This window comes from Lampris incognitus, chromosome 15, assembly GCF_029633865.1.
Source record: "Lampris incognitus isolate fLamInc1 chromosome 15, fLamInc1.hap2, whole genome shotgun sequence".
Taxonomy (NCBI): domain Eukaryota; kingdom Metazoa; phylum Chordata; class Actinopteri; order Lampriformes; family Lampridae; genus Lampris; species Lampris incognitus.
The window spans coordinates 46,322,395-46,349,143 of record NC_079225.1 but is presented as its reverse complement, the minus strand read 5'-3'; the positions used below and the strand labels follow the sequence as shown (position 1 = coordinate 46,349,143).

The 26,749-nt window shown below is 46.4% G+C and overlaps 1 protein-coding gene across 3 annotated transcripts in view; it reads right to left on the bottom strand.

Annotated features, from left to right (window-relative positions):
- The window catches only part of myo6a (myosin VIa), a 190,685-nt gene that overhangs the window by 104,762 nt on the left and 59,174 nt on the right, over positions 1 to 26,749 (bottom strand). For all 3 annotated transcript variants that reach the window (XM_056295131.1, XM_056295132.1, XM_056295133.1), the window contains exons 10-12: positions 19,560 to 19,640; positions 7,934 to 8,114; positions 2,414 to 2,558 (exon numbers count right to left, since the gene is read on the bottom strand). In XM_056295131.1, coding sequence (XP_056151106.1) covers positions 2,414 to 2,558; positions 7,934 to 8,114; positions 19,560 to 19,640 — 407 coding nt within the window. The remainder of the gene's footprint in view (positions 1 to 2,413; positions 2,559 to 7,933; positions 8,115 to 19,559; positions 19,641 to 26,749) is intronic.

Sequence of the window (26,749 nt, the reverse complement as noted above, 5' to 3'; positions counted from 1 at the left end):
CCCTGCTAGAGAAGTCGAATCCGAGGATGATATAAGGTCATATAAAATTGAGATCCTGCCACGTGCCCTGGGGAGAGAAAGTACCTTAGAGACAAGAGAGCCCACTGGAAGCTGAGGGAAAGATGTGAAATGTGTGCAAGCGTAATTACGAGCTTGAAGATACCGGAACAAATGAGACTGAGGTAAATTGTACTTTAAACGGAGATCATTAAAAGTGTTGAATGAGCCCTTTGAATATAAATCTGAGAAATGGGCCAGGCCTCTCTCTCTCCACAGATTGAAAGCTGTATCTAAATTAGAGAGAGGAAACAAGTGGTTATTACAAATGGGGCTGCATGGAGTGGCGGCAGAAAGTTTGAAATGTTGCCTAAATTGTTTCCAAATTTTCAAAGTAGAGTACAATTGGATTTCTAATGTATTTAGGATGGCAAGAAGCCAGGGGGGCTCAAACCAAAGCGCTCAGAGATGAAGGACGGGAGGAGCAAGTTTATCCTCCATTATGCACCAATCGAGGTTTTTATACGAGTTTTACTGAAACAGGTTTAATGTGCTGTATTGTGGCTTGGTTTGGTAACTTGACTCTGGCCAATAGAAAACGGCTTGATAGACTCATCAAGTGGGCTAGTAAGATTTCAGGGAGAAGCCAAGCCCAGCTTACTGACCTTTATAACAGGAAGGTGTTCACTAAGGCTACTTCCCTTCTGGAGTGCCAAGGTCACCCCCTTCGGCCAGAGATGGAGCTGTTACCCTCAGGTGGTCGGTTGAGGATGCCCAGTATTGGAACTAAGAGGTACAAGGCTTCCTTTGTCCTCACTGTCTCCAATTGTTAAATGGTAGATAGTATGCATCTGGTGTCTACAGACCGCTTGTTTCCTTGGTCTGTATATTTGAACTCTTTTGGTTCTCCTTGCGCACTGTGTCCTGTTGTCAGTTCTGCCTTGGTGTTTGTATGTTTTGTTTTTGTGTGAGAGTTTTATGATACTGGCTGCAAACTCATTTTCGTGTAAGGGACAATAAAGACACTTTGACTTTGACTTGATCACAGCAATATCCCAGAACAAGAACCAGCCATCATCCCAGTGGCCGATGTCCAACGACGAGTCTCAAGCATGAAGAACTGGGCTGCACCAGGCCCTGACATGATTTGCGCATACTGGCTGACGAAGCTAATGGCACTCCATGAACGCCTGGCAAAAACTGGGTTTGTGTGTGCGTGGGCGGAATCGTAGCATAAGCTGTGCCAAGTGTGCAACGGCACAGGAACCTGCGCCTCGCCTGCAATCCTGCAGTGTTTTTTTTTTTAATATATATAATTTTTTATGACTGTTCTTGACCCAACATGCTTCTAAAATGAAATTCCTGTGTGTCAGTTCCAGTATGCACAGTCAAGATCACATAAAAAAAAAAAATCTACCAAATTATTCAGTTTTTTCATTTTCAACATTGCGTCGTTACGTAGTGTGAGCTCCATCTCGCTGCTCACCGCCAGGAAGAAGGAGAAGGTGAAACAATGTCGGCTGCACAAGCGCGCAACCCGATTTCATAAACAGGAGTCAGGTGGGTGAGAAAAATGGAAATGACGGATGATCTGCTGTGGCGACCCCCAACGAGAGCAGCCGAAAGTAGTAGTAGTAGTAGTAGTAGAGTCACGTGGGGGAGAAAAGGAACAAAATTAACAAGAAGAATTTCATAAGTCACTGCGAGGATCGCTGGATAAATTTGTCAACACTTTCAGATATGTGGTGGCTGAGCAGGCGTCCAAAGTTAGCAGGTGCATGTGACTGTGACCGTAGGCTACGTGTAACGACCGGACTGAAAATTGAGCTAAACTCTGAATTAAATGTAGGCTATAGACCTGAAATATTGAATTGTAACATACTGTCATACCTCAGCATGCCAAAATAAAGTGACAGCTGAGCTGACTTGATGTAAAACCAATCGTTTTACAGTTGATTTTTTTCCTTTGAAAGACTATAATAGCAATAGGTCACAGCTGAGACTACGTGCATGAGGCTGCTGCATTATCATCCTTGTTTTTGTTTTTTCTCCCCAATTGTACTTGGCCAATTACCCTACTCTTCACATCCGGCTTCCCACCCGCAGACACGGCCAATTGTGTCTGTAGAGACGCCCAACCAAGCCGGAGGTAACATGGGGATTCGAACTGCCAACCCCCGTGTTGGTAGGCAACGGAATAGACCGCTACGCTACCCGGGTGCCCATTACCCTACTTGTTGAAAATGTATTGCACCAAGATGCCGTGTGCAGTAGAAGTAGAACAGCTGCATGCTTCGTGTGTGACCGTGACTCATAAGCGTGCATGTAAATGAGCACGTCACATTCGCACAGGGCCTTGCACCCCTCTGTGCGACGGCCCTGTGTGTGGGAAGGTGAGAGGGACAGGTTCTCTTACTTGATAACTGTTCCTTTGATGCCCCCTGCAGTTGTGAGCATGACCCTGGTGGTGAGGCTGACTCGCAGGTCCTCCTCATCCAGGCCCAGAAGCTCAGCGCAGTACTCCACCGTCTGACTCGACTGGTTCTTTATGGTGCAGCCGCCTGCAAGACAAGCGAGGAGGGCAAAACGTCATCACGTCATCCGTCAAGATTCAAACAGGGTAAAACAAGAACACCCGCAGTATTTTCTGAACACGTAGGGAACTTCCCTGTCACTAATCATAAAAAGCATCATCATATCTCCCCTATTTCAGCTCCCTCACTGGCTGACTGCCTGTCCGCCGTAGAACTGATTTTAAAATGTTAGTCCTGACTTTTAAGGCCCTGCATGATCTCGTACCGAGCTACCTAGCTGCACTTCTAAATCATCACTCACCAGCCTGTAGCTTGAGATCCTCTAATAAGGCCCTGTTAGCTAGTCCCGGTCTAGGCTGAAGACCCAGGGTGACAGTGAGGGCCCCAACCCTTTGGAACAGCTTACCTGAGGATGTTGACTTAGAAAATTCTCTGCCTTCTTTCAAAGCGTCTCTTAAAACTTAATTTTACCGTATGGCTTTTTCTTAATTATTTTATGTGCTACTTTTACGTGTTACTTTTATCCATTATTTATACCTACTTTTAACTGTTTTATTTTGTTTGTTGAATGCGATTTTGTATTTGTTCTCCTGCTTTTTTATTTCTTTGTGAAGCACTTTGTAACAGTAGTTTTGAAAGGTGCTATATAAAGTTACTATTATTATCATTATTATTATTATTATTATTATTACTGCAAATAGGCCTGTTACCTCCTGACTGCAGGTCATTTGTAATGTTGAGGTATTTTTCTAGGGTTGTTCTTGTTATAAGCCCCGTGCAAGAAGAAGGGTAGTTAAACAGTGGAAATTTAAAGGAAATTTAAATTTAAAGAAATGAGTTTCCTCCGTAGGGTGTCTGGGCTCAGCCTTAGAGATAGGGTGAGGAATTCGGACATCCGAAGGGGGCTCAGAATAGAGCCGCTGCTCCTTCACGTCTAAAGGAGCCAGTTGAGGTGGTCTTATTAGGATGCCTCCTGGGCGCCTTCCTTTGGAGGTTTACCAGGCACGGCCAACTGAGGGGAGATCCCAGGGTAGATCCAGAACTCGCTGGAGGGACTACATGTCCAATTTGGCCTGGGAACACCTTGGGCTCCCCCAGGAGCTGGAGGACATTGCTGGGGAGAGGAACGTCTGGAGTGCCCTACTTAGCCTGCTGCCACCGCGACCCGACCCCGGAGAAACGGCTACCGATGAGATGAGATGAGATGAGATGAGATGAGATGAGAAGAGAAATTTAAAGTGCAAATTTGAGGTCAGGTGTAAATCTACATGTATGAAGGACATCCTTCCCCCCCCCCTTTTCCCCCCCAGTTGTACTTGGCCGATTACCCAACTCTTCCGAGCCATCCCGTTGGCTGCTCCACCCTCTCTGCTGATCCGGGGAGGGCTGCAGACTACCACATGCCTCCTCCCATACACGTGGAGTCACCAGTCGCTTCTTTTCACCTGACAGTGAGGAGTTTCACCAGGGGGATGTAGCACATGGGAGGGTCACCCTATTCCTCCAGTTCCCCCTCCCCCCCGAACAGTTGCCCCGACCGACCAGAGGAGGCACTAGTGCAGCGACCAGGACACATACCCACATCCGGCTTCCCACCCACAGACACGGCCAATTGTGTCTGTAGGGACACCCGACCAAGCTGGGGGTAATACGGGGATTCGAACCGGCGATCCCCGTGTTGGTGGGCAAAGGAATAGACCGCTACGCCACCCGGACGCCAGGACATCCATTTTTGAGTTACGGAGGAAAAGGACTTTTGGAGCTGATGTTTGAGTTGACGGTGGAGCTTCGCGGAAGACAAGATGTGTCCAGTCTCGGGTGAATTCTTCTTGTTTTGACAGCATTTAAGTAACGTTTCACCAGCTGCTTCATGGGACCAAATAACACCATTTGAACGAGCCAATCAACATTGACCCTCGAGCTGACGTCACACCGAGAACCAACCCAGATTTTGCATGACGCCATCCATGTCGAGAGTGAGGTAACCTCTGATTGTGCAGCCACCGTTTCTGTCAAGGGAGGGGACAGGGCCAGAAATACTGCCAGCCAATCAGAGTAGCGACTTGTGAATGAGACATTATTCTTTCAATAAGACCCCAAGCCGGCTTTGTTAAAGGTGGTTACGGAGAACAGGAAACCAACATCTTTAGGTGAAAAAAATGTCACAAATGTGTTTCATAAACAAGAAAGTGGTTATACCAATTCATCGAAGAAGAAAGAAAACAACCCCTTTAAATATGTGGAAGGGGTCGGTCGGTCAGTCGGTAGGTCGGCATCATCAGCCATGATGTTGGCCGCAGAAAAACAGTCGGCCATTTCTCTCTCTCCTCACATGCTCTGATGGCTTCCGTTTTATCTATTTTCATCCAGCAAGGAATGAGTAAAGGAGCTGATTTCCAGAGGTCTAACAGCAAAATTGTTATTTAGTTCCTTAGAAAGAAAGAAAAAGTAAATATATGATGATCTTGAGGCGGTGATAATTCCCGTACTTAATAATGCTCAGACTACCGGCTGAACGTCAGATCCTTTTCTCCGACTCAACCATCACCTCCTCAATCTGCATGCGCTCAATAATACAGACCATGACAGCTCCCCATGGTGAGAATCGGTCTCTTCAATCGGCCACATGCGGCGCTCCTCTTCACCCCTCCTCGCTCCACCTCACCCCTCCCCACCCCTCCTTACTTCTCTTCACCTCTCCCCACCCCTCCTTGTTCCTCCTCATCCATCCTCACCCCAACACACTCCTCCTCGCCTCGCCTCCCCCGGAGTGAAAAAACGACAGGGAGGAACCGAGAGCTGAGGCTCCTCACTCAGGGATACACTCAAGGGAGCACTCAATTTTGAATGGTAACGGAGTTTCTGCCCCGCGGGGGCTGCTTGTCTGAAATGTTGTGAGAAATGAGGAGTGGGGTGCAGCGTTGAAGACATTCTGCGATGCAACATCCTGACCCATGAAATACAACAAACACCACAGCCGAAATGACAGCAAAAAGAACTACATTATTCCCTCTGTGATGCGTTCAATAACGTAATCACAAGTCATTCCTCTGAGTGCAGGGAAAAAAGGATTCAGAAGGAATACAGTGCAGCTCTCATTATTCCACCGGCAATAAGTCAATTATGAACAGAGGGAGAGAACGCAGGAAGGGATTCCTCTGAAAACCAAAAGCAAGTCCTCCACACATCAGAGGGCCGTGTTCCACTGACCACAATGGGACCAAACGGACAAGAAATTAAAGCCAGAGGGGCTAAACATTATAGCAGTCGATAAAAATGGAGCACACCAGACAGAAAACATTACAGTGGTGTCCGCTGAATGGGAGAAGGAAACATGCCGTGTTTGGAGCGAGAACATTTGAAGAATGAAATTTCTAGAATGATTCAAATGCCATGGTGACTGACCAACTAATCTCTCATTGACTGACTGACATTTACAGTGACTCGGTAGGTATCATCAGGTACTTCAGCCTTCACAAAAGGTACATTACTCTGAAAATGGCCACTAGTGGACTCAAAACACAGTAAAGTGTAAAATGAATGGGGGTCAATGAGTGAATTGCACAAAACCAAAAACCATCGAATCTTCGCGTCTAAAGGAGCCAGTTGAGGTGGTTCAGCATCTGATTAGGACGCCTCCTGGGTGCCTTCCTTTGGAGGTTTTCCGGGGACGTCCAACTGGGAGGAGACGCTGGGGTAGACCCAGAACTCGCTGGGGGGACTACATGTCCAATCTGGCCTGGGCACGCCTTGGGATCCCCCAGGAGGAGCTGGAGGGCGTTGCTCGGGAGAGGGACATCTGGAGTGCCCTACTTAGCTTGCTGCTACCACGACCCGACCCGACCCGACCCCGGAGAAGCGGCTGATGATGAGATAAGGCGAGATCTTTCTATATTTGCCCGTTTCCATTATGAAGATGTCCATACTAGATAGAAATTTATCAACTGCAACTGAAATATGACATATTGTTAGAATATGAAGCTTCAGTCTCTTAATGTATGAGCACTGTCATCGCGTCACACATGTACGTGTTGAAACGTTGGTTACGGTCACACATCCTGTTCAACCAACACCGCATTGTTTAGCTCACGGCTACGGAAGCTAGCTTCTGAAAAAACTGAATGAGGCTGGGACTCAAGTGTCCTTATTGATTAATGGAGTTAGAGAGTATTTGTACACAACACCTTCCAGAAGCTACAAAACAAAAGAGGACTGACAGCCGTGAAGTCACATAAAGTTTGTTTGTAGCCATGTAGCCGTGTCTCAGCCTCATCTCGCCCATCCATTTTAGATGCTGTTGACACTTAGCAATGGTAAAGGCAGTGTTAATTTTGACAAGAATTGTAAATTACGTGTCAGTCTGAGGCGCTTACTGGAAATTGTAGTAGGTTTAAAGTCACATTTTAGTCTTTTTATTTTGCTTTGTTTTAGTCAAGATTTCGTCAGCGGACCTCTGTTTTAATTGTAGTTTAATTTTAGTCAATGTTTTAGTCATAATTATCATGATACTATATGGTACTGATTTTGCTGAAGGACATTCTAGCTGCAAAAATCCCTTTTAGAAGAAAGTATACCTGGCAGATACTGTAGGGTGGCATGTCTTCAAATGACGTTTGAGATTGGTGGTATTTTTTCCGCCCATGGTACAGCCATATGGCTCTCCGGTCTCTTTGGGAACAACGCACTTCGTCTTTTTTTCAATTTGACAGTAGAAAGGTACCCATAGGTCCTCTCTCTTCTTTCTTCCCACCTGGCTGGTGGTCCCACTCGCTTGTGTTGAGAACTCATAATGCAGCCAGAGCCAGTTTATCATGCCGTTTACACCATAGACAGCAAACAGTTCACGCTCAGATTCAGATTCTCCAGAGTCTCTCATAACCTAGCATTTGCACGGGCATGAACGGAGCAGGGACAAACCATCCAATGAGAAGGACGCATGAAGGCAATGAGAATTTGCACTTGGACTTGCAGATTCATGCATGCAAGTGACTGGTTAACAAGAAAAACAACCAATGTTTTGAACTGTACAGCGCAGTCTAGGTTCTCTCGTCTGTTGGAAGAGGGCATGGACTTCTGTCTGGTTTTTTCTCGTCAGTGTACAATGATTTAAGATTTCGTCGTTATTTGTATTGTAAAATACTTTTTCAGTAACGTTGTCGTTACCATTAATTCATGAATTAAAAGGTCGTCAATGAAATATTTTTGTCAAAATTTTCATTGACAAAATTAAGGGTACAGGATGTTCGCAAATGAAGGAATAGAAAAGAGACACATGGCAAATCTTATTCCGGCACACCAGCCTTGATTTCATTTCCTGCTTCTCACCAGGTCACCTGCAAGCGACCAATTTGCCAGACCGAACTTGTGTCCGTGCAAATATATGCCCCTCTCCCCCAGCTCACCTGAGGTGCTCCCCGCCTCCTCGAAGTCGATGTTGCCCAGGTGGAGCACCCCGCTCACCACCCTGAACAGGTCCAGCTTCTCCGTGTCGTCCAGACCGATCTTCTTCATGGCCACGCACATCCTGTTGAAGTCTCCATGGTCGTCCAGCAGCGGGTCCTTCAGAGGCCCCGCCTTCACATGCTGAGAGAGAGAGCGAGAGAGAGAGAGATGAATGATCTTCTCTTTACCTCTTCCTCCCCTTCCTTTCCTTTTTATTCTCCCCTTTCTCCTTCTACCAATCCTTCCTTCCTTCACATTCATTTAACCAAGCAGGCTAATAAGTACATGTCATAGCTTAATATAGTAATATATATAACAACGTAATGTATAATATATAATAGCTTTAAGAAAATTAATAAACGAAGACTTCAGCCGACACCTTCTCACTCACTGATGTATTGTTTATTTAGCTTTATGGATTTTATGTCATTTAATTTCTGTCTACGTATATCTTGATGTTCATTTTGTTGTTGTTAATGGACGGAGATAATCTGATCTACATCACTCTGAACATCTGAGAAATGACAGTGTCAGGAGACATTCTTATCTTCTCTACACAAACCCAAACACTCAGAACAGAAAAACACTGCAGGTCAAATCTAGATCTGAAGCACACAAGGCAGTGGTAGAGAGGTAGAAAACACACACACACACCTACACACACCTACACACACACACACACACCAGAACAACCCAGTAAGAAAGGTCCCAGTTCGGTGGTGGAGGATAAAACAGTGCTGGATTCAAACCGTCGTGGTTCATCTGAGATAAACGAAGCAGAGAAAGAATCTGATCTGTTCTACCGTTTAATCTGCCCTACTGTTTAATCTGCCCTACCGTTTAATCTGCCCTACCGTTTAATCTGTTCTACCGTTTAATCTGCTCTACTGTTTAATCTGCTCTACTGTTTAATCTGCCCTACCGTTTAATCTGTTCTACCGTTTAATCTGCTCTACCGTTTAATCTGCTCTACTGTTTAATCTGCCCTACCGTTTAATCTGTTCTACCGTTTAATCTGTTCTACCGTTTAATCTGCTCTAGAGTTTAATCTGCCCTACCGTTTAATCTGTTCTAGAGTTTAATCTGCTCGAGTTTAATCTGCCCTACCGTTTAATCTGCTCTAGTGTTTAATCTGCCCTACTGTTTAATCTGCTCTAGAGTTTAATCTGCTCTACTGTTTAATCTGCCCTACTGTTTAATCTGTTCTACCGTTTAATCTGTTCTACCGTTTAATCTGCTCTAGAGTTTAATCTGCTCTACTGTTTAATCTGCCCTACTGTTTAATCTGTTCTACCGTTTAATCTGCTCTAGAGTTTAATCTGCCCTACCGTTTAATCTGTTCTAGAGTTTAATCTGCTCTAGAGTTTAATCTGCCCTACCGTTTAATCTGCTCTAGTGTTTAATCTGCCCTACTGTTTAATCTGCTCTAGAGTTTAATCTGCTCTACCGTTTAATCTGCCCTACCGTTTAATCTGTTCTACCATTTAATCTGCTCTACTGTTTAATCTGCCCTACCGTTTAATCTGCTCTAGAGTTTAATCTGCCCTACCGTTTAATCTGCTCTAGAGTTTAATCTGCCCTACCGTTTAATCTGCTCTACTGTTTAATCTGCCCTACCGTTTAATCTGCTCTAGAGTTTAATCTGCTCTACCGTTTAATCTGCCCTACTGTTTGATCTGTTCTACCATTTAATCTGCTCTACTGTTTAATCTGCTCTACCGTTTAATCTGCTCTACTGTTTAATTTGTTCTACCGTTTTATCTGTTCTACCGTTTAATCTGGTCTATCGTTTAATCTGGTCTACCGTTTAATCTGGTCTACCGTTTAAACTGTTCTACCGTTTAATCTGCTCTAGAGTTTAATTTGCCCTACCGTTTAATCTGCTCTAGAGTTTAACCTGCCCTACCGTTTGATCTGCTCTACCGTTTAAATTGTTCTACCGTTTTATCTGTTCTACCGTTTAATCTGCTCTACCGTTTAAACTGTTCTACCATTTAATCTGCTCTACCGTTTAATCTGTTCTACTGTTTTATCTGTTCTACCGTTTAATCTGGTCTATCATTTAATCTGGTCTACTGGTTAATCTGTTCTACTGGTTAATCTGGTCTACTGGTTAATCTGTTCTACTGCTTAATCTGCTCTACTTTTTAATCTGTTCTACCGTTTAATCTGTTCTACCGGTTAATCTGTTCTCCTTCTTAATCTGCTCTACAGTTTAATCTGTTCTACTGTTTAATCTGGTCTACCGGTTAATCTGTTCTACTGTTTAATCTGGTCTACTGTTTAATCTGGTCTACCGGTTAATCTGTTCTACTGCTTAATCTGCTCTACTTTTTAATCTGTTCTACCGTTTAATCTGTTCTACTGGTTAATCTGGTCTACTGGTTAATCTGTTCTACTGCTTAATCTGCTCTACTGTTTAATCTGTTCTACTGTTTAATCTGGTCTACCGGTTAATCTGTTCTCCTTCTTAATCTGCTCTACAGTTTAATCTGTTCTACTGTTTAATCTGGTCTACCGGTTAATCTGTTCTACTGTTTAATCTGGTCTACTGTTTAATCTGGTCTACCGGTTAATCTGTTCTACTGCTTAATCTGCTCTACAGTTTAATCTGTTCTACTGTTTAATCTGTTCTACTGTTTAATCTGGTCTACCGGTTAATCTGTTCTACTGTTTAATATGGTCTACCGTTTAATCTGATGTTTAATCTGTTCTACTGGTTAATCTGTTCTACTGTTTAATCTGGTCTACCGTTTAATCTGTTCTACAGTTTAATCTGCTCTACTGTTTAATCTGCTCTACAGTTTAATCTGTTCTACTGTTTAATCTGATCTACTGTTTAATCTGCTCTACTGTTTAATCTGTTCTACTGTTTAATCTGGTCTACTGTTTAATCTGGTCTACTGTTTAATCTGCTCTACAGTTCAATCTGCTCTACTGTTTAATCTGCTCTACAGTTTAATCTGTTCTACTGTTTAATCTGCTCTACAGTTTAATCTGTTCTACAGTTTAATCTGTTCTACTGTTTAATCTGCCCTACAGTTTAATCTGCTCTACAGTTTAATCTGTTCTACTGTTTAATCAGCTCTACAGTTTAATCTGCTCTGCAGTTTAATCTGTTCTACAGTTCAATCTGTTCTACTGTTTAATCTGATCTACTGTTTAATCTGGTCTGCTGGTTAATCTGGTCTACTGTTTAATCTGGTCTACTGTTTAATCCGATGTTTAATCTGCTCTACTATTTAATCTGTTCTACTGTTTAATCTGGTCTACCTTTTAATATGGTCTACTGTTTAATCACCCGGCCAGTTCTCATCCTGGTTTTCCAAATCTGGTTAAGTGTCAAGACAAATTTTAACAGGTCCAATTTGTTATTGTCATTATTGATATATAAATGATGTAAAATGGGGATGTTTTTAACATCACACACACACACACACACACACACACACACACACACACACACACACACACACACACACACACACACGTGCATGCTGGCAGGTTAAGACTTGACAAAGACTGAATGGTGTTCAGCTGTGAAGCTGGTCTACTCTGGCAGGGATGGTTCAACATCTGGTCAACTGTCTCATCACTTTCAAATACTTGTTGATAACAGCATTACAAGAATAGTGTAAATACAACATGACATTAGCATTTAGAGCTGGTGTTTGTGAAGCTGAAGGTTTAGTTGAGTCCTAAAATCCTACATGGTCCAGGTCAGCACCAGTCTGCCGCTGCAGACAGTCTGGTCTGCTATATGTTATGAGGAAGAGGTTCAGTTTAGATTAAAAACAGAAGAAGATATCAGACAGATATGATATCCTTATTAATAACACACTTATTAATATTTCTAAACACCTGCTAGTGTGTTGTAAGAACTTACAAGTGCCCTATTACTCGTTTATTAATCACTATTGACAGATAATCATTATTAAATGTGACTTATCTTTTCTAAACATCTGTCTGACAGCTCCAGTCTCGTCTTTCAGTGTAAATGATGAGTACTTTAAATTCATTAGTTTCAAATAAACCCAGGAAGTTAATTTTCCTGAGGTGGTCTCTAAGGGTTTGACCTCCGGTCCCTGGGGTCATCCTTCAACCTCCTGTTTTTTTCCCCTTCTTTAAATTCCACTGGGTAATCAAACCAGCAGCTCCAGTCTGACTCTTTTCTAAAAGTTGCTGGTTGGGAAAAAACAAAAACATGGGTTTTAGCGGTGGCTGGTAAAACTTTGTGAATTTGCCAAACACTGAAAAAAACAAAAAAACACCTGCCTTGTGTCAAACTGTTCTGCTTTTCTTTTTTTTGGGGGGGGGGGTGTCCCCCTTTTTCTCCCCAATTGTATCCAGCCAATTACCCCACTCTTCCGAGCCATCCTGGTCGCTGTTCCACCTCCTCTGCTGATCTGGGGAGGGCTGCGGACTACCACATGCCTCCTCCCATACATGTGGAGTCACCAGCCGCTTCTTTTCACCTGACAGTGGGGAGTTTCACCAGGGGGATGTAGCGCGTGGGAGGATCACGCTATTTCCCCTAGTTTCCCCTCCCCCCCCATAACAGGCGCCCCGACCGACCAGAGGAGGCGCTAGTGCAGCGACCAGGACACATACCCACATCCGGCTTCCCACCCGCAGACACGGCCAATTGTGTCTGTAGGGACGCCCGACCAAGCCGGAGGCAACACGGGGATTTGAACCAGCGAGCCCCGTGTTGGTAGGCAACGGAATAGACCACCACACCACCCGGACGCCCCCAACTATTCTACTTATGGGAATAAATTAACAGCAACCATCCAGACCTCACGAGTTTCTGAACACCAGGCTCGTTCATATTATAACTAGCAGGGGACCAGAATGCTCGCTCACTGCCCAAAACATCAACACATCAGTGGGAGCCGATTCAAAAACGTTCAGATCAGAACATTTCTCTGCTGCGTTTTACCAGTCAGTCAGTCAGACAGTCACAGAGGCGTCTCTGGGCTTCAGGTGAGAGACAGTAAACACACATGAAGGGTCAATGAAGAGCCTCTCACCACCGTACCCACACTCACAGTTCAACTACAGTGTCTATGAAGACAAAGACATGAGAAAAATAAGCACTCTGAAGACCGAGAGAGACTGAGAGACTGAGAGAGAGACAGACAGAGAGAGAGAGACCGAGAGAGAGACAGAGAGAGAGACAGAGAGAGAGACAGAGCGAAACAAAGAGAGACAGGGAGATAGAGAGACCGAGAGAGCGAGACAAAGAGAGACAGACAGACAGACAGACAGAGACAGAGAGAGACTGAGAGAGACAGAGAGACCGAGAGAGACAGACAGACAGACAGAGACAGAGAGAGAGAGAGAGAGAGAGAGAGAGAGAGAGAGAGAGAGAGAGAGAGAGAGAGAGAGAGAGAGAGAGAGCGAGACAAAGAGAGACAGGGAGATAGAGAGAGACCGAGAGAGCGAGACAAAGAGAGACAGACAGACAGACAGACAGAGACAGAGAGAGACCAAGAGAGAGACAGAGAGAGACAGAGAGAGACCGAGAGAGAGACAGAGAGAGACCGAGAGAGAGACAGAGAGAGACTGAGAGAGAGAGAGACCGAGAGAGAGACAGAGACAGAGAGAGACCGAGAGAGAGACAGAGACAGAGAGAGACAGAGACAGAGAGAGACCGAGAGAGAGACAGAGACAGAGAGAGACAGAGAGAGACAGAGAGAGCGAGACAAAGAGAGAGAACATGCATTAAAAGCACTACACTCATCATAAACAGGTTTCTTGTAGAACAGAATGAAGCAGGTCACCTGGTCGTCCTGTGTGGAGCAGATGGAGCGGTGTGAGGAGACACAGTGGAGGTCATGTGAGGAGAAACAACACACAGTGCGGGTCCACACCCACAACACCGTTTGTTTTAACCTGCTGGCACTAACGGAGCGGGTGGAGTCGCCTTCGCCACACTACAACAGGTGGTGGACATTTCACACTGTTTCCGGGTAAATGTTGTGTATTTTAAGTGGTATTAGATTATATTTGACCAGCGGTAGAAAGTAACGAATCACAGCTTCTCTCATTACAGTACTTGAGTAAATATTTTCTGGTAATGGTATTTTTTTTTTAGTATAATAAAATCACAGTACTTTTACTTTTGTTGATTTATAATAAATAAAATTATATTTTACTACACTGTCTTTTTTTTTTTTTTTTTTTTTTTGATTTTTCTCCTCAATTGTACCCGGCCAATTATCCCACTCTTCCGAGCCTTCCAGCCAGTCGCTGCTCCACCCCCTCTGCCGATCCGGGGAGAGCTGCAGATCACAGCTGAGTCACCAGCTGCTGCTTCTCACCTGACAGTGAGGAGTTTCACCAGGGGGGCGTAGTGCGGTGGGAGGATATGTAATACTGGATCATTTTCCTCAATAAATAAATGACCAAGTATAATATTTTTGTCTCATTTGTTTAACTGGGTTCTCTTTGTCTACTTTTAGGACTTGTGTGAAACTCTGATGATGTTTTAGGTCATATTTATGCAGAAACACAGAACCTTCTAAAGGCTTCACAAACCTTCAAGCACCACTGTACATGTGTTTGGACTATGGGAGGAAACCCACACAGACACGGGGAGAACATGCAAACTCCACACAGAGGACGACCCGGGACGACCCCCAAGGCAGGACTACCCCGGGGCTCGAACCCAGGACCTTCTTGCTGTGAGGCAACAACAACAACAACAACAACACGTCCACTTTGGTAAAAAACAGTGTAGAAATGTGAGAGCAGTGGCTAAAATACTCCTTCTCACTAACATAAAGGCGAAAGCTGGTTGTGTTTTTTCCTCCAGAATAAAAGCCCAACCAAAGTGAAAAACACAGCAAACGGCTGACTGACAGAAAGTCAAACAAATGACGGCACATTTGAAAGAAGAGTTGACAACTTAAACGCTTGCTTGATAAAACAACACCACTTCTCACAGACTTGAAACACCACGCTTTGTATGTGAGGGCCGCTTTATGGTGGGCTTGTCAGGATATCTGAATATGTAAAAGCACGAAGGGCGTCTTTGAACGCAACACTTCAACTGATGTCCACAGTCTTCAGAAAGAGGAGGCCTTTGCCCCGGCTTCCTCTCAACGGCAATAATAATTAATTACACCGTGTCGGTCCTGAGAGGAGCGCTGTGCCGAGCCGCGATAATGGAATATTTATCTATAATTAATCAAAGACAGGGAGCAGAAAAGGCAGCTCATCTAAGGAGATAACACATCTCTATCGACGCGGGACGGGGAACCTCGGCCGCTCGCTGCGGGAGACGATAGCAGTTTCTGGGTTTATGAGGGAAGTTTACAGGAAGCAGCTGGTTCCCTGCAAGGGTTTTTCTGCCCGGAAACTAAAGAAATTTGAATAGAAGAGTGTTTTTTTTTATTTTATTTTTTTTAATGGTGCTCTCTGGTATCCAGGTAGTTTCCGGGTGGGGTTAAACCCATATCTCCCCTCAGCCAGCTTTACTGCTCAGCACACCTTTCACCTCCTGCCAGAAGTTTTGAGAACATTCTGGAGATAAAAAAGGCTGTGTGTTTACAAGATGTTCATTTTAAGTTCTGTCACACAGTAAGCTCTAAAACTCACATGTTGCGGCATCCAGGTAGCGTGGCGGTCTATTCTGTTGCCTACCAACACTGGGGTCGCCGGTTCGAATCCCTGTGTTACCTCCGGCTTGGTAGGGCGTCCCTGCAGACACAATTGGCCGTGTCTGCAGGTGGGAAGCTGGATGTGGGTATGTGTCCTGGTCGCTGCACTAGCGCCTCCTCTGGTCGGTCGGGGCACCTGTGCGGGGGAGGGGGCTGGGGGGAATAGCGTGACCCTCCCACGCACTATGTCCCCCTGGTGAAACTCCTCACTGTCAGGTGAAAAGAAGCAGCTGGCAACCCCATATGTATCTCAGAGGAGGCATATGGTAGTCTGCAGCCCTCCCCGGATCAGCGGAGGGGGTGGAGCAGCGACCGGGACGGCTCGGAAGAGTGGGGTAATTGGCTGGGTACAATTGGGGTGAAAAAAAAAGGGGGGGGGGCTAAAATCCGCATGCTTAATCTACCCACTGCGATTGTTTTTGTGGAACAGCTCTTTTGTTAGCCTCTGTGAGTCTTGTGAGTCTTCTCTTTGGTCCCTCACGTGACATCACACACAAAGTCATATTTTGATGACAAATCTAGCACAAAAACCGCTGACGCCACACATCCCGCTGGCTTCCTCCACACCGAGTCTGAGCCACCTCACTTCTTCAACAGTTTTCCGCTTAACTGCGTCTCCTTTCGGGTACAATCAGTAATTTTCTCTCTCAAATGACCGCTGTCGAACCGGCAGCAGTCACAACACCCTGAGCAAATTCAGTCTCCTCTTACATGCGGCTCGGTCACAGCCTCACCTGACCGCTGCCCTGCAGCGACATCGGCCTGCAAATGACACAATTAACACTAATAACGACTCACAATTACACAAGCTAGCTAACACAGAGACCCCACGGAAATGTTAATCAGCTCATAAAACACTGAAATATTCATTATAATCATGTTTTAAGATACTGTAAAATATTTATAGCTTATCATGTTTAAAAACACTACAATATTTATAACTTATCATGTTATAAAACACTGTGCAATATTCATGACTAGTCACACATGGGTATGTACACTACATGGCCAGAAGCATGTGGAGACCCCTTCTAATGAGTGGGTTTGGCTATTTCAACCACGTCCATCGCTAACAGGTGTATAAATCACACACACAGCCATGCCGTCTCCACAGACAGGCATGGGCAGTAGAACGGTTTGTAGTGAAGAGCTCGGTGACTTGCAGCGTGTCTCTGTCATAGGATGCCACCTTTCCAACGAGTCAGTTCCTCAAACTACTGCCCTGCCAGATCTGCCCCGGTCAACTGTCAGTCTGTTATTTTGAAGTGGAAAGGTCTCGGAGCAACAACAGCTCGGCTGTGAAGTGACGGGATACACAAGCTCACAGAACAGGACCAAGGAGTGATAGAAATCATCTGTCCTCGGTTGCAACACTCACTACCGAGTTCCATCTGCCTCTGGAAGCAACGTGAGCACAACAACGGTCGGTCTGGAGCTTCATGAAACGGGTTTCCATGGCCGAGCAGCCACACACGAGCCTAAGATCACCACGTGCAATGCCAAGCATCGGCTGGGGTGGTGTAAAACACACCACCGCTGGACTCTGGAACGATGGAAGCCCGTTCTGTGGAGTGATGAATCACGCTTCACTACCTGGACATCTGACGGACCGATCTGGGTTTGTTGGATGCCAGGAGAACGCTACCTGCACTAATTCGGAGTGCCGACTGTAGAGTTGGTGGGGGAGGAGTAATGATTTGGAGCTGTTTTTCATGGTTTGGACTGAGGCCCCTTAGTTCCAGTGAAGGTAAATCTTAGTGCTGCAGCATACGATAGCATTCTAGAGAACTGTGTACTTCTAACTTTGTGGCAACAGTTTGGGGAAGGCCCTTTCCTGTTTCAGCACGACAATGCACCCATGCACAAAGCCAGGTCCAGAAAGACATGGTCTGGTTTGCAGAATTTGGTGTGGAAGAACTTGACCGGCCTGCACAGAGCCCTGACCTCAACCCCATCCAACACCTTTGGGATGAACTGGAACACTGACTGTGACCAGGCCTTCTCCCCAACATCAGTACCCCACCTCACTGATGCTCCTGTGGCTGAATGGGAGTGAATCCCTGCAGCCATGTTCCAAAATCCAGAGGAAAGCCTCCCCAGAAGAGTGGAGGCTGTTATAGCAGCAAGGGGGACCAACTCCACATTGATGCCCATGGTTTTAGAATGAGATGTTCAGCAAACACATATGGGGGCGATGCTGGGGTGTCCACATACTTTTCACCATGTAGTATATTTGATGTATATGACAACGCTGCCCATCTGTGAAACAGTGGCTTGGCCAGCTTGGCATTAGTTTTTATGCCTTTATAGTTACAAAGCTTTAGCCCCAATTTCAAAAGTGATAATCACAGTATTTATTCTACTTTTGGAGTGGCATTTATCATGTAATATTTTTGCCAGACGAAAAGGCTTTTTGGATTCTTTAGAGATGTGTTAAAAAGCTGACTCTTCCATTTTGGAAAGTTGAGATGGGCACTGAAATTAATGTGTGTGTGTGGGGGGGGGGGGCACAGTTTTGTGGCAGGATAAGGGATTTCTAGATGGCGAGTCGCCCTCTAGTGGTTTAATTACCAAAATAAAGATTCTTGGCTGAAACGCTGATTGTGGAAGCCAGAAATCTGAGCTCCTGGAAAACCTATCATTTAACAACTGATATATATTGAAAACGCTTTTCAACTCCCCCAATGCACAATGGTAATTTTTTGCTACGAGAGCCAAAATTTCACTAATAGTAGCTTTAATGTTTGGAAAATGACTTTCTGGAAAGCTTCGACAAAATACATCCATCCATTATCCAAAGCAACTATCCTACTCAGGGTTGCGGGGATGCTGGAGCCTATCCCAGCAGTCATTGAGCAGCAGGCGGGGAGACACCCTTGACTGACTGCCAGTCCATCACAGGGTCCACACACACACACACACACACACACACACACACACACACACACACACACACACACACACACACACACACACACACACATTCACACCTAGGGGCAATTTAGTACGGCCCAGTCACCTGACCTACATGTGTTTGGACTGTGGGAGGAAACCGGAGCACCTGGAGGAAACCCAGACAGACACGGGGAGAACATGCAAACTCCACACAGAGGACGACCCGGGACGACCTCCAAGGTTGGACTACCCTGGGGCTCAAACCCAGAACCTTCTTGCTGTGAGGCAACCATGCTAACCACTGCACCATCGTGCCGCCCAAACGCCGACAAATGCCAAATGCCTTGCCGACAAAATACATATTGACAAATAAGCCAAGTAGGAGGTGCCCGTATGACGACCCAGACGACACAGTGTGACACCACACCTGGGTTGTGTGATGTATTACAGACTGGTGAATGCAACATCACACCTGAGACAGATTTTAAAACATCCATCCAGTGTTTTCAGTTAATTTCACGGTGTGTGTCCACACGTCAAGGGAATCAACACCTCCAGTGGGGTAGCAGAAATAAAACCAACCGAGACGGAGGATCTTCTAGTGCTGTAAATTTTCCCCTGGGACACATAATTACCTGGAGTACCAGGGAAGGCATGAAAAGCAATAAAATAGATGAGTGCTGGGCGTATCTGTTCTGCAGAGGACAGGGGAGGTCGGACTGTGTGAATGAGAGGAGAGCCACGCACGGCGTTCAAGACCACACGGGGAGAAGAAAGCCGGATGAACTGTGGCGATTATGTCGAGTCATTCGACGAGCTAATCCCTTCTGAATGGCCGCTGAAGTAATCATCATCCACTTCCATTCCTCCTGCAAAACTCTGAATGCTTTGTTAAGAAATGTGCTCCTCAAATACAAGATAGAGATACAGAACGCAGCATGGCAGAGAGGACAGGTGCAGAGGAGGAGGAGAGAAGAGGAGAGGAGAGGAGAGGAAAGAAAGGTGATTCTGTACTGTGACTCACCTCTGGGCTCTTGCGGTTCTGCAGAATCTGTTTGTCGGTTTCCTTGTTTGCAAAGAAGCGCGTGCATCCTCTGTTCAGGTACTGCAGAGGACAAGAGAAAAGTGTAACTCATCAGCAAACGTAAAGAGAAATGGACTTTACCGGAGCTCTGAGCTTCCTTTCAAAGGTTTCTCATACAGTATAAACTGTGTGTGTGTATTAACACAAACTTTCTTAACTACCAACAGTTTGAATTCATGACTTTTCTCTTTTCTTTGCTTTTCTACGGCTCTATGGTTTGTTTCTCCAGCAGGGTTGGGTATCGCTAAAGGGAAGGTTTACAAGATGGTAGTGAGACCAGCTATGTTGTATGGTTTGGAGACAGTGGCACTGATGAAAAGACAGGCGGTGGAGCTGGAGGTGGTGGAGTTGAAGATGATAAGATTTTCATTGGGAGTGATGAAGAGGGACAGGATTAGGAACGAGTATATTAGAGGGACAGCTCAGGTTGGACGGTTTGGAGACAAAGCAGGACAGGTATCGTTAATAACTTCATGATATTGGTGCCAAATACCAACAACACCATCACACTTCCATCCAGCCATCATCCAAGCCGCTTATCCCCACCAGGGTTGAGGGGATTCTGGAGCCTATCCCAGCAGTCACTGGGAAGCAGGCGGGGAGACAACATGGACAGGTCGCCAGGCCATCACAGGGTGGGTACACACACACACACACACACACACACACACACACACACACACACACACACACACACACACACACACACACACACACACACCTAGGGACAATTTAGTACAGCCGATTCACCTGACCTACATGTCTTTGGACTGTGGGAGGAAACCGGAGCCCCCGGAGGAAACCCACCGCAGACACAGAGAGAACATGCAAACTCCACACAGAGGACGACCCAGGATGACCCCCAAGTTTTGACTACCCCGGGGCTCGAACCCAGGACCTTCTTGCTGTGAGACGACCGCGCTAATCACCGCGCCACGACACGGTGACGTGGTGGTTAGCGTGGTCGCCTCACAGCAAGAAGGTCCTGGGTTCTTGAAAACCCAATTACCAAAAATGTTTCAATGCCAGGAAACAGCATCTTGGCTTCCCGGTGGGGCATATCCTGCCAGACTGATTTTAATGCTTTGAATGCATCACACCAAAAGAAAGAGTTATGTGCCCCTCATAGCTTAAGTATGAACACCAGGACCTTCGTGCTGTGAGGCGACCGCGCTAACCACTGCACCACCGTGCCGCCCGCCATCATGTTTGATAAGCAGAATGTTTTTATGGTTATCACCAACCACACATCAACATAATACCAATCACAGCAACACATGGGATCACGCAACATGTACAGCAACAGAGCTGAGGCACTTTTAACACTGCTCATGTTCAGCCCTTCCTGACAGACTGTGTGACCTCCCTCAGCTGACTGCATCACTTCCTGTGGAACACTACTTATGTTTGTCTGTGTGACCCGTGGTACCGTTACTGTAGATCTCATTGATCCAATCAGCACGTCACACTTTGGTACCAGTACGTGTACCTTAAAAGTACATCTTCATCCCTGCTTTCCCAAGTGCGTTACAGAGCTGTATGTGTCAAGTTATGTGCATAGATTGCATCAGTAGGATTCAAACCAACAACCCTGACAGTGTTAATGCCTTGCTCTACGCACTGAGCTACACAGGGAACGAAACCGCATTCAGGAGAAGAGGATCACAAACACCCCCGTTTCAGCTGAAGGTGTGCCGTCTTTGTGTTAGTGTTCTGCAGTGATGGTGGATGGACCACATCAATTGGTCTCTGTCTCGTTTCACAAGTCTCTCAGAATCCGGTTTTCACCGTACAGAAGCTGTCTGAGCTCCTCGGATGACGACCGACTCCGACACGGGTTTTTTATTTGGCTTTTCACTGGCCGTCTCCTGTCTTCGTCAACTCGACTTTGACGACCATTTTGCAGGCGTTCAGAGACAAAGACAACAGCTGCTGGAGGACAGAGCTGATCTGGTTCTGGACTTCATCAAAGACTTTCAGCGTGGGAGGAGTACCGCTGGCCTTCAGCGCTCCGTCTCTCACTGAAAGCGGGACTCATTCACAGTTCTGCTCACCCGCTTTCCATGAGTCCGCAGACCACCGTTTCCCCACTCAGCTTCAGCACAGAGCTCCAACACACACACACACACACACACACACACACTTCCAGACTGCCCGGAGAAAACTCCAGATTTATGAGTCCATTAGAAGACGACAGCTCGGCTGTCAAGCCGGTACCCACACAGTTCACAGATCCAGAGAGAGACAGCGAGAGAGAGACAGAGAGACACAGAGAGACAGAGACAGAGAAAGAGAGACACACACACAGAGACACAGAGAGACAGAGACAGACAGAGAAAGAGAGAGACAGAGAGAGAGAGAGGGTTCTTTAAAAGGCACATGAGGGCAGACCAGTGAATTCTGATGATGATGACGATGACAGGATGAGTCAGCGAAGGGAGGATGAGCTTTTTCTCTCTCAGTCCTCAGATGAAGATGCGGCTGTGACTCAGCACTTGTCTTTAGTAAACCTGCTTTAGTCTAACATGTCAGTGTGTCCTGTCTCCCAGAGTGCAACCTGCTTTACAGTCTAACATGTCAGTGTGTCCTGTCTCCCACAGTGCAACCTGCTTTACAGTCTAACATGTCAGTGTGTCCTCTCCCACAGTGCAACCTGCTTTACAGTCTAACATGTCAGTGTGTCCTGTCTCCCACAGTGCAACCTGCTTTACAGTCTAACATGTCAGTGTGTCCTGTCTCCCACAGTGCAACCTGCATTACAGTCTAACATGTCAGTGTGTCCTGTCTCCCAGAGTGCAACCTGCTTTACAGTCGAACATGTCAGTGTGTCCTGTCTCCCAGAGTGCAACCTGCTTTACAGTCGAACATGTCAGTGTGTCCTGTCTCCCACAGTGCAACCTGCTTTACAGTCTAACATGTCAGTGTGTCCTGTCTCCCACAGTGCAACCTGCTTTACAGTCTAACATGTCAGTGTGTCCTCTCCCACAGTGCAACCTGCTTTACAGTCTAACATGTCAGTGTGTCCTGTCTCCCAGAGTGCAACCTGCTTTACAGTCTAACATGTCAGTGTGTCCTGTCTCCCAGAGTGCAACCTGCATTACAGTCTAACATGTCAGTGTGTCCTGTCTCTCAGAGTGCAACCTGCTTTACAGTCTAACATGTCAGTGTGTCTTGTCTGTACTGTGTCATCTGAAAACACCCAGAACTCTTCTGGTTTCTCTGACGTCTGAAGTCTGACAGGTGCTGTCATCCAGGATCATCTGACTTACTTACAACACAGACAGACAGACAGAAAGACAGACGGGTAGACAGACAGACAGAGACAGAGACAGATACAGACAGACACAAACAGACAGACAGACAGACAGACAGACAGACAGACAGACAGACAGACAGACAGAAAGACAGAAAGACAGAGAGAGACAGACACAGACAGACAGACAGACAGACAGACAGACAGACAGACAGAAATACAGACAGACAGACACAGACAGACAGACAGCGAGAGAGACGGACAGACAGACTGACAGTCAAAGACAGAGACAGATTGTCAGACAGGCAGACAGACAGACTGACAGACAGACAAACAGACAGACACAGACAGACAGCGAGACAGACAGACAGACAGACGGGTAGACACTGACAGACAGGATGGCCAGATGAAGTGAAAATGGAGCCGGTAGGAGTGTCAGAGCCATCATGTGGGTTTTGCTGCCCAGTTAAAACAGAGGTCTGTCTCTGAAGCAGCAGGACACACACTGGTCTTCCAGAAGAGACAGAAACAACCAAACACGGGACATGTGACTGGTGGAAAGATAAAGAGAAGCACAGTGTGTGAGATTACAGCCAGATGGGTGGACAGGAGGAGGATTTACTGTCAAAGCAGCGTTGCTAAATACTGAATCAGTAGCGCCATCTAGTGTTTAAAACCGGAGGTGACCAAAAAAATAATTTCTCCAGTTAGACAACAGCTCATGTCAAACACATCCTGCGGAAGTGCCACTGAGCTAAAGACTGACCCCAATAAGAAGAGACGTAACACTGCCAGATCAGAGGCCGTTTTCTCTATTACGGGTGTTTTATTAGGACTCCTCCAAGTTCCAATCAGCTCTCGTCTGAAATCCAACATCACATGAGTCTGACTACCTTTATACCATCCCTTTATGCTAGCTTGCTGGTTGTCCATCGTGCCTGATAATAACCATCTTCTTCTATTTGTGGGTCCTTTGGTGGCTGAATAGTCCGATCCTGGATGCACAGTTGCGGTTGCAGACCGGGCATGTAAAAGTGGTGCTGGAGGGGTCAGGGGTAGCTTTGCGAGCATGCCTCTTCGCACGCTTTGCTACACGGTGTTGTGTGCGCTGGTTTTCCATGTACTTCACTCCCTCTGAGATGTGAGAGCGCCAGGTTGTGCGGCAGAAAGCAAGTTCCTCCAAAGAAGAGGGGTTGATATGACATCTTTTCAGTGTGGTCTTCATTTGGTCTTTGAACCGCTTCTTCTGCCCACCAGCAGTGCGTTGGCCAAGGCGTAGTTGGCCGTAGAGGACTTTTCGTGGGAGTCGTTGGCTGGACAAGTGAATAACATGCCCAAGCCACCTGGGTTGATGGTGTTTTAGGGTAGACTCCACGCTACAGCTGCCTGCCCGCTCCAACACCTCTGTGTGTGGCACTCTGTCCTCCCAAGTAATGCCGAGGATCCTCTGGAGACATCTCACATGGAAGGCCTCCAGGCTTCTGAGATGGTGGCTGTAGATGGTCCATGCCTCACATCCATAGAGTGGTGTGGAGATGCACACTGCTCTGTAAACAAGCACTTTAGTGTGGAGATTGAGGTTGCTGTTTTGGAAAACCCTTCTCCTTAGACGGCCAAAAGATGTTGAGGCTTGTTTGAGGCGGTGCTGAATCTCAACGTCTATTTTGCAGGTGTCGGATAGCATGCTTCCCAGATTTTTGAAGGCAGGAACAGTGGCCAGTTGTTGCCCTTCTGCTGTGAAGGTTGTTGGGTGGTTTGGGAGGCCGGCAGTCAACTGACAGATTACCTCTGTCTTTTGGGTGTTAATAATCAGTCCCATTCTCCTGTATGCAGTTACAACTGCCGACAGAGTGTTTTGTAGGGCTTCTGGTGTGTGAGCTACCAGGGAACAATCGTCGGCATACTGTAGCTCAATAATGGTCTCAGAGGTCAACTTGGTGGTTGCCTGAAACCTCCTGATGTTAAATAGGTTTCCATTGAGCCTGAAGTCAATGGTAACTCCAGCCTGCTTCTCCAGCCTCCTTCGTAACAGTGTTGTAACAGAGACTAAGAAGATATTGAACAGGACCGGGGCTAGCACACAGCCTTGTCTGACTCCAGTCTGCACACCAAAGGGCTCAGAACTGTGGTTCTCCACTACCACTCGGGCCATCATTCCTGAGTGAAACTGTCCAAGAATGGTAAGAAACTTGGGTGGACATCCAAATTTCTTCAGGACTTGCCACAGCAGGGCCCGGTTAACTGTATCAAATGCCTTTGAGAGGTCTATGAATGCTATGTATAGATCCTTGTGTTGTTCTCTACATTTCTCCTGGAGCTGGCGTGTCACAAAGATCATGTCAACGGTCCCTCTATCCTTTCGGAAGCCGCATTGTGACTCTGGTATGACCTGTTCGGCTACTGCGAGTGTTAGTCTGCGGAGCATGATCTTGGCTAGAACCTTTCCTGCAATGGCCAGCAGTGAAATACCCCTACTGTTGGAGCAGATGGATTTGTCTCCTTTGCTTTTATAAATGGTCACAATGTTGGCATCTTTCCACTGTTGGGGGACACACTCGCGACTCCACACCTCAAGGATATAGAGATACAGTGTCCTCATACAGAGGTAGCCTCCTTCCTTGAGGATTTCAGCTGGAATATTATCAGGTCCAGGGGTTTTGTTGTTTTGCAGGGTCTTGACTGCATGTAGGATTTCTTTAAAAGATGGTGGGAGGTCTAGGTCTTGCAAGGTAGGCTGTTCAGGGAGTTCTGCCAGTACAGTTGAGTCCACTGGGGTGGGCTGGTTGAGCAGGGTGTTAAAATGCTCGGCCCACTGCTCCACTAACAGGGCCTGATCCTTGATGAGAGTTGTTCCATCAGCAGACCTAACGGGTGTCAGGGAGCAGTTTCGAGGGCCATAGATGGCCTTAACTGCATCATAGAAACCATGCATGTCGTTCCTGTCTGCATGAGCCTGGATTTCGTTGGCTTTCAAAATCCACCACTCATTTTGCAGTTTCCGCAGAGTTGCTTGGGCCTCAGAGCGGAGGTCTTGCCATTTTTTCTTGAAAGGTTGGGATAGTGGGTTGCTGAGGGCAGCTCTGTGTGCGTTGTGCATGTTGTCCAGGAGGGTGGAGATCGTTCCGGCATTGTCATCAAACCAGTCCTGATGTTTCTTGGTTTTGAAGCCAATGGATTGGGCTGCATTGTCAAAGAGGGTGGTGCTCAGAGAGGTCCACTTTTCATCCATCCCAGACTCTTGAGTTGATCAGCTGTTCAATGTCAACTAAGTTGTCGGCTAGAGAACGCCGGAAGGTGTTTCGGGTGTCGCTGTTGGATAGTCTGGCGCAGTGGAGTGGTTTCTTTTTTGGCCCAGATTGGCATCTCAAGGGTCGGACATGTACTCTGACTTTTGTCAGGATCATACGGTGGTCTGTCCAGCAGTCTGCTCCTCGCATAGCTCTTGTAAGGAGCACGTCTTTAAGATCAACCCGCCTCACGATAGCATAATCAAGCAGGTGCCAGTGTTTGGATCTGGGATGCATCCAGGATGCCTTGTATTTATTCTTTTGTTGGAAAATGGGGTTTGTGATGGTGAGGTCATGTTCCGAGCACAGGCTAAGAAGTCTTATGCCATTGGGGTTGACTTTTCCAATTCCAATTAATCTGTGTGTGTGTGTGTGTACATACACACAGGGTGTTGTGATGCGTCTAGTGCAGCAGTGTGTAGTTGGAGGGAAGGTGCATGTGTTCTTCCAACCCGCTTGTGTCCCTCCTGCCCTTAGCTTGCTGCCGCTGGCTAGCCTCTGTGGCGAATAGGGGAGCATCCTAGCGTGTAAGCCTTCCCTTGCCAGTACATAGCCTCTCCTTCACCAAGACTCCTGCCAGGCCTCCCCGT